The following is a 16,938-nucleotide window of genomic DNA, read 5'->3' as shown; positions in this document are numbered from 1 at the left end:
TTTATTAGGGTCATTAGATGAAAATGATGATTCTTGCATGTTCCACCCTAGACACCATGGAGTAGACAGGATACAGCACAGCCTGACTGAGGTGCTGGGAGAGGGAAGAGCAATTCCTCTGAGTGCAGGAGGATGGCTGCCTGATGCTTCCACTCTGGTCTGAAGGCATTATTGCTCCTCCTGCAAACACCTCTCTGTGGCTTAGGGGGCTCATATGAGATAAGCAAAAACCCGCACTTCAAGTATGTGAATGCTTATTCACTGAAAAAAATTAGCTAGTGATCTTTTATGTTAATCATTGCCTGGTCTCTGCTCCCAACAACTCCCGACTCTTTCTCTCTCAATATAATCCACATAAACTCACCACATTCATTTAGGCTCTTAGGAACATCTTAAATAGATTTTTTAGATCAATGTTTTCTGTAGCTAGAGTTTTCCTGCCTGGCCCACAGTCAGGACAAATCTCTGTCACCAGCCAGTCCCACAGCCACTCAGACCCAACCAAGTAAACACAGAGACTTATATTGCTTACAAACTGTATGGCCGTGCCAGGCTTCTTACTAACTGTTCTTATATCTTAAATTAATCCATTTCTATAAATTTATACCTTGCCACGTGGCTTGTGGCTTACCAGCATCTTCACATGCTGCTTGTCATGGCAGTGTCTCCTTCCACCTTCCTATTCTCTCAATTCTCCTCTCTGTTAGTCCTGCCTATACTTCCTGCCTGGCCACTGGCCAATCAGTGTTTTATTTATTGACCAGTCAGAGCAACAGATTTGACATACAGACCATCCCACAGCAGCTTTCTTTTCTTTAGGCTTTTCTTTTCTTTGAACATCTGAGATTAGAATTGCTGAATCATATAACACATGTGTGTTCAATTTTAACAGAAAGTGCCAAACTGTCTTCTCTGACTGTATCACTTTGCATTTTTCCAGACACGTATGAGGTTGTCAGTGACTTTATATCTTTGTGACCACTTGGCCTTATGGCTCATAAGTCTGATTGTATTGAATGGGTGTGAAGGAGTGTCTCATTGCATGTCTTTTAATGGAATCTGAGCCTCTGTTACTCTCTATCGCTTGCTCCTGTACTCACTCCCTGATTCATCCCATAGAAATGCACCTGAGCATCTTCATTCCACATATCTGCTATGGCCTTGGCAATTACCAGGAGAGGGTCTCCGAATGAAGGTGCAGTGAATCACAAAGCACCTGGGTTTCATCCCCTCCCCCAGCTGTCTTAGTTACTGTTCTGTTGCTGTGAAGAGACACTATGGCAAAGACAACTAGTAAAAGAAAGCATTTAACTGGGGGCTTCCTTATAGTTTCAGAGGATGAGTCATGACCGCCTTCCTGATGGGCAACATGGCAGCAGGCAGGCAGGCATGGTGCTAGCACAGTAGCTGAGTGCTTACATCCTGATCCACCAGCAGAATTAGCCTCTGCCTTGCATGGGCTTTTGAAACCTCAAACCCCACCCCCAGTGACACACTTCTCCAACAAGACCACACCTCCTAATCCCTCCAAACAGTCTTCCAGCTGGGAAGCAAACATTCTAATATATGAGTCTATAGGGGCCACTCGCATCTAACTATCACACCAGCTGAGCTGGGGGAAAGTTTTGTGTCAAGAAGAAGCAGGAAGTCCAGAACACATGAAGAAGCTGATTTCTTGACCCTGAATAAAGAGGAGCTGGATAACAATGAAAATAATGCATTCCTGCTGCCAAGTAGCTCTGAGTATGTCTCCTTGTTGACCAGAGACGTGTATAGGCACCACTAAAAGGGGCATGGACAATCTTTCTGGACATGGTGGGGATAAAGAAACTCCTACCTTAGCCAGGCAGTGAATGAACACACCCTTAATCCCAGCTCTCAGGAGGCAGAGACAAGATGATCTCCCTGACTTGAGGCCAACCTAGTCTATAGATTGAGTTCCAGGACAGTCAAGGATATACAGAGAAACTCTTTCTGTATAAACAAGGAAAGAAGGAAGGAAGGAAGGAAGGAAGGAAGGAAGGAAGGAAGGAAGGAAGGAAGGAAGGAAGGAAGGAAGGAAAAAAGAGAAGGAAGGAGGTCCTACACCCACATCCCACAGCTGAACCCAGACACCCTGAATCCCTTCCTCATGTACCCTAGTGAAAATGAGGTGGGAAACAACAGTGTGGTGGCAGCTGCCTGAACAGAACAAACCCTGATGGCATCTCTCCACTCACAGGCCAGGACTCAGCCAGTCCCGTCAGGAACACACACAGGCAGGTTAGAGGAAGCCTCATCCGTGTGAAGGACACCACAGCTGGTGTCCATGCTTTCTGGGAATTCCTTTTGCCAAGACACTTGTAGGTCCACTGTGCTTTGTACCCTCTGAGGCCCCTGAGCCATGGAGTGGTGTGAGAGATGGGACCTCCTACCCAGCCATGTAAGTTCTGGGACCCAAAGGACTTATAGCCCTGAGGTGAGAATATGCTCTGAGCTCTGGGCCGGAATGAGGTGCTTCCTTCATCCCAACCCCATAGAAGTTCTCTGTCTGTGATGTGTAGTCTGCCATGCATTTTCGGATACATGACTAAGGCTTCTAGTAGAAAAACTTTGCCAGTGTCCTGGGTCAGAGTTCAGGACCTGTTAGGAGTGTGAAGATCTTTTGCTATGGTGTGTGTCATGGGTGTGAGGTAGGAGAAGCTTGTCTAGCAGAAGACATCCCTGTCCCTGGCACCCTAACTGATGGCTTCTCCTGTGTGGAGTGTCTTCCTTTTTTCTACAAATCATCCTGAACCACAGTGACTCTTCTCGAAGTTCCATGTGATTAATTTTCATATAATTTCAACTCTTAGACCTCTCTTTGTTAGTGTTGTACTTAAACTTCTCACACCCACCAATTCAATGTGTTTTGTATTTATGCCACTTGCAATGATACCAAATTGTCTTCAATGTGCCCTTTGTTTCCCCAAAACATTTTCTTTAGACCCTGGGACCTGCACACCCCTCTACCCTTGACCAACTTGTCCTCTTTGTTCTCCACTTTACCCAGGCAAAGACTCCTTGTTTCAGTCACTGCACTGAATACCAGCCATCAGGCACCATGACCTATGCATGAAGGTAGAGACTCCTGTGTTGTCTGTCCTGGACACCAGGGCACAGATGAGGGGAATGCTAAGCAGAGGCTCAGCAGCTGAGCTCATGGATATCATCCCCATCTCAAGAATCCCTCCCTGCCCTCATGCACTGCTTTCTGTTGCTACAGTTTTGCACCTGCTTATGTTTTAGGAACACTGTAGCTCTTCCTGTCATGTCCTGTAACAGGAACCACTGAAGACTAGCTGCCACCAGCATAATGTCCTTGAGATTCCCTCCTGTCATTGCAGAGTCTCAGCTCCACTACCCCTCCGCAGCTGCAGCCTGAGTCACTTCCATGTTAAGGCTCTTCTTTGGTGGGGAGGGATCGTGTTTCTTGACCTGCTACGTAGCCCAGGCTGGAGTCACACTCATCCTCTTCCTCCATAAGCAGATGGCCACCCAATACAACCATACTGAAGATCGGCAAAGTCCCAGCACAGGTGAAGGAATGAATTGTGTGGGAATTTGTGAGGAGTTGGTCCAGGTAAGGGAGTAAACATGGTTTAAATACATTGTATCTGTGTATGAAATTATCAAAGATTAAAATATGCATTCTGGATATATAGTTGGGAGACAGAGCACTTGTCTCACATGTATAAGAGCCTGGATTCAGTATTCTGTCTCCACTTCAGATGTTTGGGGAAATTGACACACCAGAGGTCATTGGATGTGACAATCTCATGTTCATCTGTTAGCAAGCCCTAAGTATTCTCATCTATATAAGTAGCTTATAAAACCTTTGATTTTCCACAGCCCTGATATCTTAGAAAGTTTATGTGACCATAACAAAAATCATCATAAGCTGCAAGCTCAGGTCTACGGCAGACACACGTGGCCTGGCTCCTAGAAAGACAGAGGCAGGTGGATTTTATGAGCTCAAGAGTTAAAGGTCAGCCTGTAACATATACACACACTGCATCACAATTACATATATGCATAGATTGATACATGGAACTGCAACATGAGTCTTAAAAGATCTTATTAAATAAAAAACACCGGAAATTTGGGTTAAAGCCTTAGAGAGATCAAGGAAATACGAAAAGCCACGAGTTAACCTCACCTCACCAACTTAGCAGCTTCCAAAGCAAATGAATTCCTGTCTACCCAGGCTTATATGCCTTGCTTTTCTGCCCTCCCGTTGGCTCTTAGCCCAGCTACCTCACTTCCTCTTCCTACACAGCTCTGTCACTGTCTGTCTGTCTGTGCAGACCTTCAGGTCTCTATGGTTGGTACTGGGATTAAAGGCCTGTGTCACCACACTTGGCTCTGTTCACTAGTGTGGCCTTGAACACACAGAGATCTTGCCTGCTAAGGGTTTAAAGGCATATGCTGCCTGACTTCTTCTTTACTTAAAATGGCTGGCCTTTTCCTCCTGATCTCCAGGCAAGCTTTATTTATTAACGCACAAATAAAATATCACCACATTTCAGCACAAATAAAATACCACCACATGTAACATACATACATGAGTTTATATATATCATAACCTATGTGGCTTAAAACCAATAGGAATTTGTTCACAATTTTGGAAACCATGAATTCCAAAATTAAGGTACCATCAGGTATGCTATATATTGAAGGCTAGCTTTCTCATCCAAAGATTGTTCTTTTTGGTTACACTGAGCTGATGGAACAAAGAATGATGTCCATGATGTGAGCTTCCTAGTAGCCAAACTCTTAATATCCTCATTGTAGAGTTCAGGTTTGAGCTGACCTGATAATAGATGCCATAAAGGCAGAGGACAAGGTCAGATACAGAATGGAAAAGGCATGCTGGTAATTCAAGTAGGCTATATCAACAGGAATAGATTTGCTGAGTCCCAGAACAAGTGTGTTTAACTTTTGAAGAATAGGTCAGCCTGTCTTTCAACAGGACTACACCATTTTGCATCTCCTCAGGGCATGCATGTGTGAGCATGCCAGTGGCTCCCTGTCTTTGCCACCGCTGAGTATGTGCATATGTAGTAGTATCTCCATAAAGAGAGTTCTGTAGACTTTAGTCCACCTCCCTCTTCCTGCCTACAAATGAAAGGTTCCAGACCATCCCCTCCACCACACACAAAGAATTTGAGAGTCTTCTTCATTCTACATGTTCACTATGGTCTCCACCATCATCACTGAAGGGCCTCTGAATGATGGTGCACTGGGTGACAGAGCACATAGGGATGTTACCCCACGTCATGCTACACGGCAGCTGAGTATTAAGAGGACACACCAAGCTTTCCTGGTAACATAAAGAAGCTACTTCCACATCTTTGAGCTTGGAAGAATAAGGTGGAGTTGTCGTTTCTGTTTTCAAAGGCCAGATGTTCACCAGAAAGGGAGTTGAGGACAGAGAGAACATCTGCCTAAGCAGGGCCTGAATGCACACAGAGTATGGAGGGGAGATATTAAATCTTATTCATGGATGGGATGATTTTTATATTCCACATTGCAAACACCAGGGAGCAGAAGAAAGACAAGACTAAATAAGCCTTGAAACAGTAGATGGTCAGCAAAGATTCTTTCCTTTGAGACCAGGAGGACAGTTGCCAGATACTTTTACTGGGGACTTTATTGAGCTCCTGCTGCACCCACAAATCTGTGAGGTCTCCATTTCTACTGACATACAGGACACTTCACCAAATGGTCTTTAGACTTTCAGTGGCTGTGTCATTTTTTTTATTAAGGAATTTTTTGTTCATTTTACATACCAACCAAAGATCCCCCTCTCTTCCCTCCTCCTGCCCATCTAGCCTTCCCCCGCAAGCCCATCCCACACTCCCTCCTCCAACAAGATAAGGCCTCCCGTGGGGAGTCAGCAAAGCCTGATACATTCAGCTGAGGCACGCCCTAGCCCCTCGCCCCACATCAAGGCTGTGCAAGGTGTCACACCATAGGTAATGGGCTCCAAAGAGCCAGCTCATGCACCAGGGATGGATCCCAATCTTACTGCCAGGGGCCCCTCAAACAGATCAACATACACAAATGTCTCGATTATGCAGAGGGCCTAGTCCATTCCCATGCAGGCTCCACAGCTGTTGGTCTAATGTTCATGAGTTCCCACTAGTTTGGTTTTGTTGTCTCTATAGGTTTTCCCAACAAGATCTTGATGCCCCTTGCTCATAGAATCTCTTTTCTCTCTCTATGACTCCCAGAGCTCTGCCTGGTATTTGGCTGTGGATCTCTGCATCTGCTTCCATCAATTACTGGCTGAAGGCTCAATGATGACAGTTAGGATATTCACCAATCTGATTACTAGGGTAAGCCAGTTTAGGCACCCTCTCCACTATTGCTAGTAGTCTAAGCTGGGGTCATCCTTGTGGATTCCTGGGAACTTCCCTAGCACCCAGTTTCTCCCTATCCCTATGATGTCTCCCTCTATCATGGTATCTCTTTCATTGCTCTCCCTCTCCAACCCTGTTCCAGCTCTACCATTCCCTTATGTTCTCACCCCCCACCCCCTACCCTCATACCCAGTGTCACTTTTTAGAATCTCTGATGTCAATGATTTCTATACAACCAAATTTGCCTACTTACCAGCATAGATGGGCAAATTTTGCATAAAAATATGAGCGATGAAATCATTTTCACATAAGTGTGAGTCTCCTACTTTCACTGGAAGAAGTTCCCTTGAGCTCCTCTCTGTCAGTCATTGCCTGGTCTCTGCTCCAGGGCAACCACTTTCTGATGGTTCTGTTTGGAAACTTCATATAATTTAGAAACATCAGAGTCCTAGCTATCTTATCTCAGAAAGCGATTCCTATGTGACTGGTCCTGTTACTGAGTAAGAGGTCTTTAAGGTTCAAGTGTGCTGTATTTGGTTAACAGTGTCATTCCATATATGCACACAACATATTTTACCCAATTCCTAGTTGATGTACACCTGAGTGACCTGATTTTGACTACTTTTATTGAAGCTCTTATGAACTTTGGAATTATGAGTTTCTGTAATTGGTGTTTTCAATTCTTTGAACTAAAGACCTGGGAGTAGAACTATGCAATCACAGGATAAATGTGTTTAGCTTTTAAAAGAACTGTCTAACTGATGTCTATAATGACCATATCATTTTGTATCTCCTCCAGTGATGTATGATAGTACCAGTAGCTCCATGTGTTTGCCAACACTTGGCTTTATGGGTCTTAAATCTAGTTATATTAAACAGGAACATAGTAGTATCTCATTGAAGGAACTTTCATGGACTTGAGCTCCTACATTCTACTCTCCCTATCTATCTATCTATCTATCTGTCTGTCTGTCTGTCTGTCTATCTATCTATCTATCTCATCTCTTTTTTCATTCTCTTGTGCTCTTCATACTCGCTCCCTGCCTCCCTCCACAGAACAGAGTATCTTCCTCATTTCACATTTTTACTGTGGTCATGACCATCATCAACATGGGGGCTCTGAATGATGGTACAGTGAGTAGCAGAGCACACCAGGATTTCCCTAGCTAAGCTACAAAAATGTCTGGGATTAAGAAGTACATCAATGTCCATGATACATTGGAAATCTAGTTCCTTCATCCCGAGATTCAAGGAACTGGCTACTTCTCAGCTTGCATGGCCAGATCTTCCTTTGGATGGGAACTTGGAGTAGAGAAAATATCTTCCAAGAAAGGCTAGGACCACAGAGAGGACAAGAGTGCATTGAAAAGGTGACATGGAATATAGAGAGCCCCTGTTGATTAGAGGAGGCAGGAAAAGCTGAGCTGTGCTGTGCCAAGTAAACAGCCAGCCAGACACCAAAGAGGAAGTCCCACAGTGCCATGCTGTTAGGCTATAAATCATTATTTATATAATAATGAAGATAATTTGGAGTCAAGGTCAATTCTCAGGTGGCAATAAAGGCAACTGACCCTGATCCCCACACCACTTCCTCTAGGAAATCAGTCTGTACTGAATATGGACTTCTGATCCTGCATCCTTTGATACATCATGTCAGCATTTTATTGTGCTTCTGAAACTTCTATTTATAGACTTTTATCTCTGGTTTGTCATAGGTTCTGAGACATCAAGTTCACCCCAGTGTTGGAGCTAGCAAAGCCCATTAAGTGCTTGTTACGTGTAATATTGATCAAGGGGTGGTAAGAGAACTTTCCTCCAACCCTGATGAACTAAGTTCCACTTTGGGTTCCATATGGTGGAATTAGAGGAAGGAACTTACACAGAGGAAGGAACTACACAAATCATCCATCACCTCCATTTGTCAGCCATGGCCTGGGAGCATTCACACACATATGTACATGAACACAGTAAGAGGATGCCTGAATTGGCTTACCCCAATAATCAGATCGGTAAATACCCTAATTGTCATCATAGAGCCTTCATCCAGTAATTGATAGAAGCAGATGCAGAAATTCACAGCCAAATACCAGGCAGAGCTCTGGGAGTCCAGTTAAAGAGAGAGAAGAGGGATTCTATGAGCAAGGGGCACCAAGATCTTGATGGGGAAACCTACAGAGACAACCAAACCAAAATAGTGGGAACTCACAAACATTAGACCAACAGCTGTGGAGCCTCCATGGGACTGGACTAGACCCTGTGCATAAGTGAGACAGTTGTGTAGCTTGATCTGCTTGATGGGCCCCTGCCAGTGAGATTGGGATCCATCCCTGGTGCATGAGCTGGTTTTTTGGAGCCTACTACCTATGGTGGGACACCTTGCACAGCCTTGATGTGGGGGGAGGGGCTACGACTTGCCTCTACTGAATATATCAGACTCTGCTGATATATTGGAGGAAGGAAGTGTGAGTGGACTGGGCAGGGGGAAAGCTGGAGGGGTGGGCAGAGGGAAGAGGAGGATCTGTGTTTGGTATGTAAAATGAATAAAAAATTCATTAATTAAAAAAAAGAATAGAAATTTTTCATGCAATAAAAAAAGAAAGGAAGGAAGGGAGGAAGGAAGGAAGAAAGGAAGGAAGGAAGGAAGGAAGGAAGGAAGAAAGAAAGAAAGAAAGAAAGAAAGAAAGAAAGAAAGAAAGAAAGAAAGAAAAAGAAAAATCATGAACATAGTAAATAAATAAACTCAAACAATTAAACATTTGTTAAGTGGATAAATGACTGTGAAACTGACATTGACAGGAGTTGCCCACTACAGGAGGCATATCATGAGGATGGAGTAAACAGCAGCTGTGGACTTTAAAAGAACAGAATTGCACTGTGTTTTGATCAAACAAGTATGACCTAACATGGAGGTGTCTAAGTAGACCCTAAGATCATTGTAGGAACCAGGGACCCTGTAAGAAAGCTCAGTAAACTCAGTCTTCAAAGCACAGAGGAGTCTTGAGGATGAAGGTTACACTCAAAGCTCCTTTATTTGCCTATCTCTTCTGTGACATCTTGAGTAAGTACCTACTCACAGAAGCCCTCTAGCTTCTCCTGTTACAGCTTTCTGGCCAGGAGTGAGGACAGGGTTCCTTGTATCCCATAAGAGCTTCAGAATCCATGCTGTCCCTTTCCCGGAGGTCAAAGAGGAAAAAGAAATAGCAGAGGTGACTTTGCCCTAATTCCCTGACACTGGCTCCTGTCACTTCTGACTAATCAGTTTTGCACCAATGAGGACTTTGCCCCACCACACCAAGTTCCCACCTACATCCTTTTGATTTAAATTCCTGCCTGCGCACAACCCACATATTCTGCTTCCTCTTTGTGAAACGTGGGCGTCCTATGTAGCAGCACAGACTCGGGATGAGAGCTGTCATGCCACTGAATCAACATCATAGCTGGTTGAATGCCCTGGTCTTTGGGCTCCTGCTTCTCCTCCTCCATGTGCAGGGTGAGGCTCACTAAGCTGGCAGTGGGGAATGACTAGAGTCAGAGCTGCCAAATTCTGCAAGTCAGAGGCTGGGCTTGTGGGAGAAAAAGTGGGGGAAGGGTGGGTGATGGAAATGATAGATAAATGTGTGGGAAACATGTGCCTCCCAATCTTCTAACAAAAGCCCACTGATTTTTGTGGGCCCACACAGATCGTCAGAGATGTCTAAGATCACTCCATACTGAGGAGACAGTTCAATGTAAGGAGCTCTGGAGAGTGCTAGACAATTCTAAGGAAAGTGATCAGAAGATGTTTTTCCTCCTTAGTTTATGGTTATGACTGTAACTTCTACTGACCTTTGGATAAGAATGACAATAATCATAAATTCATGTGGCCAAATGGCTCAGAGTGTGTGAGCTCTTTGGCCAGAGAAATTCTCTGACACCTTTCAACAGGGGTAAAAGAAAAGGTTCCTGGCCCTGAGGGATAGAGGACCTCCTATACTCAAACCTAACAGCTGAACTGTGAGGCCCCAGGTCTCCTTTCTGTGTGCCCTGGTAACAGTGAGATAGGAACTCTCACAATCTGTGGTAACTGATTGCACAAAACTAACCCTGATAGCATCTCTCAACCCACAGGTCAGGACTCATCAGAGGCCAGCCCCATCAGAAACACACACACAGGCCAGGTCCGAGGCAGCCTTGTCCATGTGAAGGACACCAAAATTGATGTCCACAGTTTCCTTGGAATTCCCTTTGCCAAGCCACCTGTAGGACCACTGCGCTTTGCACCTCCTGAAGCCCCTGTACCATGGAGTGGTGTGAGAGATGGAACCTCACATCCAGCCATGTAAGTTCTGGACCCAGAGATGTCTGGATCTGGGGTGAAGAGTTTCTCTGAGCTCTCTCTGAGCCATGCTGAAGTCTTTCCTCCATCTCAGCTCTGTAGCAGTTTTCTTCCATTGTGGGGAGTTTCACATGCATTTTCTAACACATGTACTAAGGTTGAGTAGAATGACCTTATCAGTCTTCTGGGTCAGAGATTGGTACCCATAGGGAGTTAGATGCAGATACTATAGAGAGAGACAAAGATAAAATTGTTCACAGATTCAAATTAATCCCAGTGTTCTCTGCCACAATGGGAGTGATCTCTAGGCATGAGTTATGTGGCCTATTAAGCAAAGAGTGCCCCTGAATTCAGTAGAAACACTTCAGATCCTGAAGAGTGCAGCATGATGGATATTTGCTAACCCCAATATCACACTCATTGTGACAACCTATAGGGCCAGGTACCATTGACCAAGGAGCAAGGGTATGTAACTAATTCCCCTTGGAGACAGTGAAGGAAAAGAAATTCCCTGAGAGTCTGTGTTATTAGGGCAGTAGTATCCACCAATTCCTCCACTACCTGTGGATACAACACTCTAATATTGCAATCTTAGTTTGTTTTTTGTTGCTGTAACAAAATACTGACAAAAGCCACTTGGGGAGAAAGCTACTATTTTAGGCGGCAGATTGCAATCCATCATGTGGGGGATTTCACAGTGAAAGAGAATTAGAAGAGCTGGTCACATTGCATCTACAGCCAGGAACAGAGAGTAGAAAAAGATTGTACTCCTGCTATGCTTACTTCAGTTTTCTATTCTTATAAAATTCAATGAATATCACCACATACAGCCAATAATTTGCATAGAGACACCTAGAACTCTCTGTATCCCAGGCTCAGAATAAAACAATATCTAGGCCCTAGCCAACTGGAGTCCTCCCTAGAAATCTGGCTCTACACCAACTTTCATGGAGCCTGTGGCCTTTACCTTGGTGGGAAGGGACTTTAGAGAGGGAATATGTGTTAGCAGGGCATCATGAAGAACAGCATTTAAAGGTAGCTTAGAAAAAATCCAGACTCACATTTGATTTTGGCCACTACACATCTCTTGGAGTATCTGTCTGCTATTTCCATCAGGTGTCTGCAAAACCCTGAAATACTGAATGCAGAGGGCCTGAAGGATATGAAACTGACCCTGCCTCCAATCTCGATGTCTGAGGATTGCCTGCATCTCAATATCTACACACCAGCTCATGCCCATGAGGGCTCTAAACTGCCTGTGAGTATGTGACAATTATCAGCTTGGGGACAGGGTATGGTTTTCAAGATGATTAGAAGGGATAAAAGCAACCTGAGCTCCATTGCAGTGTGGACTTTTTTGAAAACTCTTCTCATGTTTGTATCAAAAAAAGGCCTTCTCAACCACACTATGCAGCTGAAACATGGATATGGGACACAGCGCATTAGAGTACTGAGTGATCAAAGGCTCTATTTCTTTGATAAAAACCAAGACTCATTCTAAAACCTGAGCCTTGCAGAACCACTTAGGTGCTCAAGCCTCAACATTGAGGTTATTAGTTTCTACTTTTGGATTATCTGTTGTGCCCATGAGAGTTGGTGATCCTTTCCTTTTTTAATCTGGAGAGGAATCCATGGAGAGAGCCCCTCCTTCTTCCACTATAAAGAGTCTGAATAATTATAACATTACTCTATACATAGAGCCATTAATTCAAACTGAGATATATGGAGGGAATGCGGACTAGAAACATTTTGATGGGGCTACTAGAAGTTCCTAGCCATGACCAAGGACCTGAAGTGCTGAGGATTTCTATGTATTTGTGGAGCTGCCCAAAGGCATATCAGTTGTTTGATACACTAGTAAGCAGTCTTGCAGAGCTTGGGCTAGCTAGGAGCTTCTTGGCATCTCTCTTGACCTCTCCAGGTGATGGTATGGATCCATGGTGGTGGGCTGGTTGCAGGCATGGCATCCATGTATGATGGATCTACTCTGGCAGCCACTGAAGATGTGGTGGTGGTCAATATCCAGTATCGCCTGGGTGTCCTGGGCTTTTTCAGGTGAGCCTAGGACTGAGCTGAGCAGAATCAGCTAAGAACCTAGACAGCCCTTTGAACCATGTCCCTTTCACTTCACAGCACTGGAGACCAGCACGCCAGAGGCAACTGGGGCTACCTGGACCAAGTGGCAGCCCTACGCTGGGTCCAGCAGAACATCGCCCACTTTGGAGGCAACCCTGACCAGGTCACTATTTTTGGGGAGTCAGCAGGTGGCACAAGTGTGTCTTCACATGTTGTGTCCCCCATGTCCAAAGGACTCTTCCATGGAGCCATCATGGAGAGTGGAGTGGCCCTGCTTCCCGAACTTATCTCTGTCACCCATGAGATGGTCTACTCTGTAAGTGTCCTCAACCATTATAGTCCTAGTCTTCTCCCTCAGCCTTCATGGTCTGGTACTCTGGTCTTCTGTCCAGTGGGGAAAACAATAATGAGAAAAACAGTTTCTTTCCATTAATTTTGAGAAACACAGGGGTTAGGGGTTAGCCTCTTCTTGCCTCTACTTCATATGGATGGCCAGGCTATCTCACCAGCAAATTGCTCCTAACAGCTTCCATCACTGACAAAAAAAAAAGCAAACAAAAAAAACATGTATGTGCTTTGGGGGATGGTTCTGTGGGTTTTTTAACTTGCTTGGAGTGCAAGACTGAGGACCTAAGTTTAATCCCCAGAACCCACAAAAGGCCAGGGATAGTAGCATGTATCTGTAATTCCAATGTTCCTGTAGTCAGGTGGGAGGCAGAAACACGGGAATCCCTGGATATTCACAGAGCAGCTTAGCTAGTGTAGGAGCATTAAAACAAGAAGACCGCCTGTCTCAAATAAGGGGATATCTGTGAAGAAAGGAGACTTTGTCCTCTTACATTCACATACAAACATTGGCACCCTTAGTCCTTCTCTCATACACGAAACACAGAAAGATGGGTGGAGTAAACAGAACTACTCTAAGCAAACAACAACAACAAAAACAAATATGCAAATAGAAAGGATATTTCTTGCTGGCTGTCATCGTTGAGAAATGGGACAAAGGGAAAAATTTATATTTATTCCAATCCACACACAACACACACAATAGTGTGGTATTTAGCTCAAGTTGGATTTGAAAAAAATTCTTCTCCACACTTGTTCCCTTTACAGATGGTGGCCAACCTGTCTGGATGTGAGGCCAAGGACTCAGAGGCTCTTGTGCACTGTCTGAGAGGCAAGAGTGAAGCAGAGATTCTGATCATTAATAAGGTAGGTAGAATTGTGTGTCTTGAAAGATCTAGTCAGACTTTGTGTCCTTTAACTCTGTGTATACTATGAACACCAAGATAGGCTAATCCAAGTGTAGAGTCTCTTCCAGAGTGAGCTTAGCACCCTGAGGCTGGTTAAAAAAAATGAGAAAATGGTTAAGAAATGAGAAAATGGTGGTGGTAACTCATTGGATCAGCATATGTATTTTATTGATCTTCAGCATTAACTTTTAATGCCCCTCAGGTCTTCAAGATTATCCCTGCTGTGGTGGATGGGGCATTCCTACCCAGGCATCCCAAAGAGTTGTTGGCATCTGTGGATTTTCACCCTGTCCCCAGCATCATTGGTGTCAACAATGATGAGTATGGTTGGACCATCCCCAAGGTGAGACTCAGTTCCAACCCTCTGGGAGATGCAGACTCACATGTTAAGCAGTAGGAACTCAATACATCTCTAATCCAAGTCCATCAGATCCCACACTTCTGCCTCTCAGGTCATGGGCACTGCTCAGACAATAAAGGAAATAACGAGAGAGAACCTGCAGGATGTTCTGAAGAATACAGCAGCACAAATGGTAAGATACATCTGGTCCTATCCAAATAGAGAGGTCCCTTATATCTCCTTCTCAGACAACATCCCTATTAACGAAGGTCAGTATATATGTGTGATTCTGTGTGGGGTGACCTCAGACAATGAATCTTTTTGCCTATACCCTATTTGATCACAGGCCCCATTCTCCTCATACCAAAGGCTGTTGCCTACCTAACCAACAACATGCCTAACCTCATTCTTCCTGATCTCCTTGGTGTAGATGCTGCCTCCTGAGTGTAGTGACCTGCTAATGGAAGAGTACATGGGGGACACTGAGGATCCCCAAGCCCTCCAAATACAGTTTACAGAGATGATGGGAGACTTCATGTTTGTGATCCCTGCACTCCAAGTAGCTCATTTTCAGCGTGAGTATGTCTGTAACAAGGCTTAGGGGAGCAACTCAGAGATACAGGTCACTGGTAAGCACTGTGGAGCAGTGTAAAATCCAAGTCTAGTGTCTAGTTAAAGAGAATGTCATCTTAGTATAGAGGAGAAAATGAGTTGCTGATAATCTATTGACTTGACATAACCATTCAGTTGGGAAGGCCATGAGCACTGTTTTGCCATGGGCTTTTCCACAGCTAGTACTCCAGCTTGGAACTTCCTCTCCTCTTTAACATTTATGAGTCCAGGTAACTTTAAATCAAAGTACCTTGTCACCAAATATGTATCAGAAAAACTCCAGGTAAGGGGTCAATAAGTCACTTGTTTTCCCTCCTCCAGGTTCCCACAACCCTGTCTACTTCTATGAGTTCCAACATCAGCCCAGCTTCCTCAAGAGTCTCAGGCCACCCCACGTGAAGGCTGATCATGCTGATGAGGTTCCTTTTGTTTTTGGGTCCTTCTTCTTTGGCATGAAACGTGAGTTTTTCTTATTCTCCTTGAGCTGACTGAGGTCTCAGATGACACCACAGGGACTCCTGAGCTCTTAGTTCATTTGAGGAAAACTAGGTTCTGGGAGATGATAGAATCAAATGTGTACCATATTATATCCTAAAAATCAGATGACGATTAGAATCTGGACCTGTCCCAGTCTAGTCTGTGATGGAGATGACAGTACATTGGGGCATGAAATCAATTAGAGACATGTGTGGATGTTGGGTATTGTATAGTGAAGAAGGGAGGTAACAAAGCTAGTAGTTATAGTTCTGACAGCAGTTGGGATTGTGAGTGTGAAGCATGATTTGGCAGTTGTGTGAGGTATCATGGACTTCAATATTTATTTTTCTCATGACTCCAGTTTTCCTCACTGAGGAGGAAGAGCTACTGAACAGGAGGATGATGAAGTACTGGGCCAACTTTGCAAGATATGGGTGAGAACACACCTCTCTCTCAACCTTCTCTATATGGGTTATAGGGATATGTGAGTCCCTGTAGGTCTCCCTTTGGGGTGGTTGTCTCTTTAGTATTCATGTATCTTCCATCATATTATAGTTACTAGATAGCACATTTATACATATACTTTGTAGGTATCAGTTACTGTTCATCTTACAGTGACCTGGCTCATGAGTCTTAGTGTATAGTTCTTTAGATTTTGCCTCTTAGATATAGATGTAAAACAGTTCAAGTAGTCTTCCCCCACATGAAGCAGAAACTAGTGGGTGACACTTGTATCCCTAAATCAGGACACTTATCCCATCAGCCCCATTAAACACCAGCCTAATTGTTCCACTGCCATGACCCAAATCAAGGGATCAGACTTTGGATCAGAGTGACCTCACCGTTCCCCACTGGCTGACATATCCACAGGAACCCCAACAGTGAGGGTCTACCCTACTGGCCCATGTTGGACCATGATGAGCAGTACCTGCAGCTGAACATCAAGCCTGCTGTGGGCCAAGCCCTGAAGGCCAAAAGACTGCAGTTCTGGACCAAGACTCTGCCCCAGAAGATCCAGGAACTAAAGCGATCTCAGAACACACATGAAGAGCTCTAGTGCTCTAGGGCCCTGTGTGAAGAATGGTGTGTGGGCTTGGCTGCTGAAGGGTGTTTGGCTGTGATCTCAGGCTCAGCTCCAGTTCTCTCTCCAGACCTCGCCCTCTCAGAGAACCGCCAGAGGGCCCAGTTCCGCATTTTCTGTGATGGCCACTGCTTCTCCCCTAAGGCTGCAAGCTGCTCAGGACCCTGCCTACCATGGTGGGACATGGGCCCAGCTTGTGTAGGTTTAGTCATCACCCCACCCAGTGCCTGCAGGGTATTTGGTCTCCCTCCTTCAGTGTGGCCATGTCATTTCTCCAGCTCCCTTCCCCTGCCTCACCTCTGGGGCCTGGAAAGGTCACCGGGGAGTGCTTTGCCCAATAAACTTGGTCTTTTACTATGAATTCGGCTTGATCTGGCTTACTGCGCCGGCAGAGAAACCTT

The 16,938-nt window shown here is 44.8% G+C and overlaps 1 protein-coding gene across 2 annotated transcripts; it reads left to right on the top strand.

The window, feature by feature from the left end:
- Positions 1 to 9,797: 9,797 nt before the first annotated feature.
- Positions 9,798 to 16,513, top strand: LOC131910704 (acylcarnitine hydrolase-like). Of its 2 annotated transcripts, XM_059262602.1 has the most exons (12): positions 9,798 to 9,873; positions 10,491 to 10,701; positions 11,815 to 11,956; positions 12,620 to 12,753; positions 12,832 to 13,090; positions 13,888 to 13,986; positions 14,230 to 14,370; positions 14,480 to 14,560; positions 14,798 to 14,942; positions 15,301 to 15,438; positions 15,818 to 15,890; positions 16,327 to 16,513. In XM_059262602.1, exons 1-12 carry the CDS (start codon positions 9,798 to 9,800, stop codon positions 16,511 to 16,513), a joined length of 1,686 nt encoding a protein of 561 aa, XP_059118585.1. The 2 variants fall into 2 exon arrangements, with proteins under 2 accessions (XP_059118585.1, XP_059118586.1); XM_059262603.1 differs by lacking the exons at positions 12,620 to 12,753; positions 12,832 to 13,090.
- The last annotated feature ends 425 nt before the right edge of the window (positions 16,514 to 16,938 follow it).

This window comes from Peromyscus eremicus, chromosome 5 (genome assembly GCF_949786415.1).
Source record: "Peromyscus eremicus chromosome 5, PerEre_H2_v1, whole genome shotgun sequence".
NCBI classification, from domain to species: Eukaryota; Metazoa; Chordata; class Mammalia; order Rodentia; family Cricetidae; genus Peromyscus; species Peromyscus eremicus.
The sequence above is the reverse complement of the archived record's forward strand: the minus strand, read 5'-3'. Positions and strand labels throughout refer to the sequence as shown.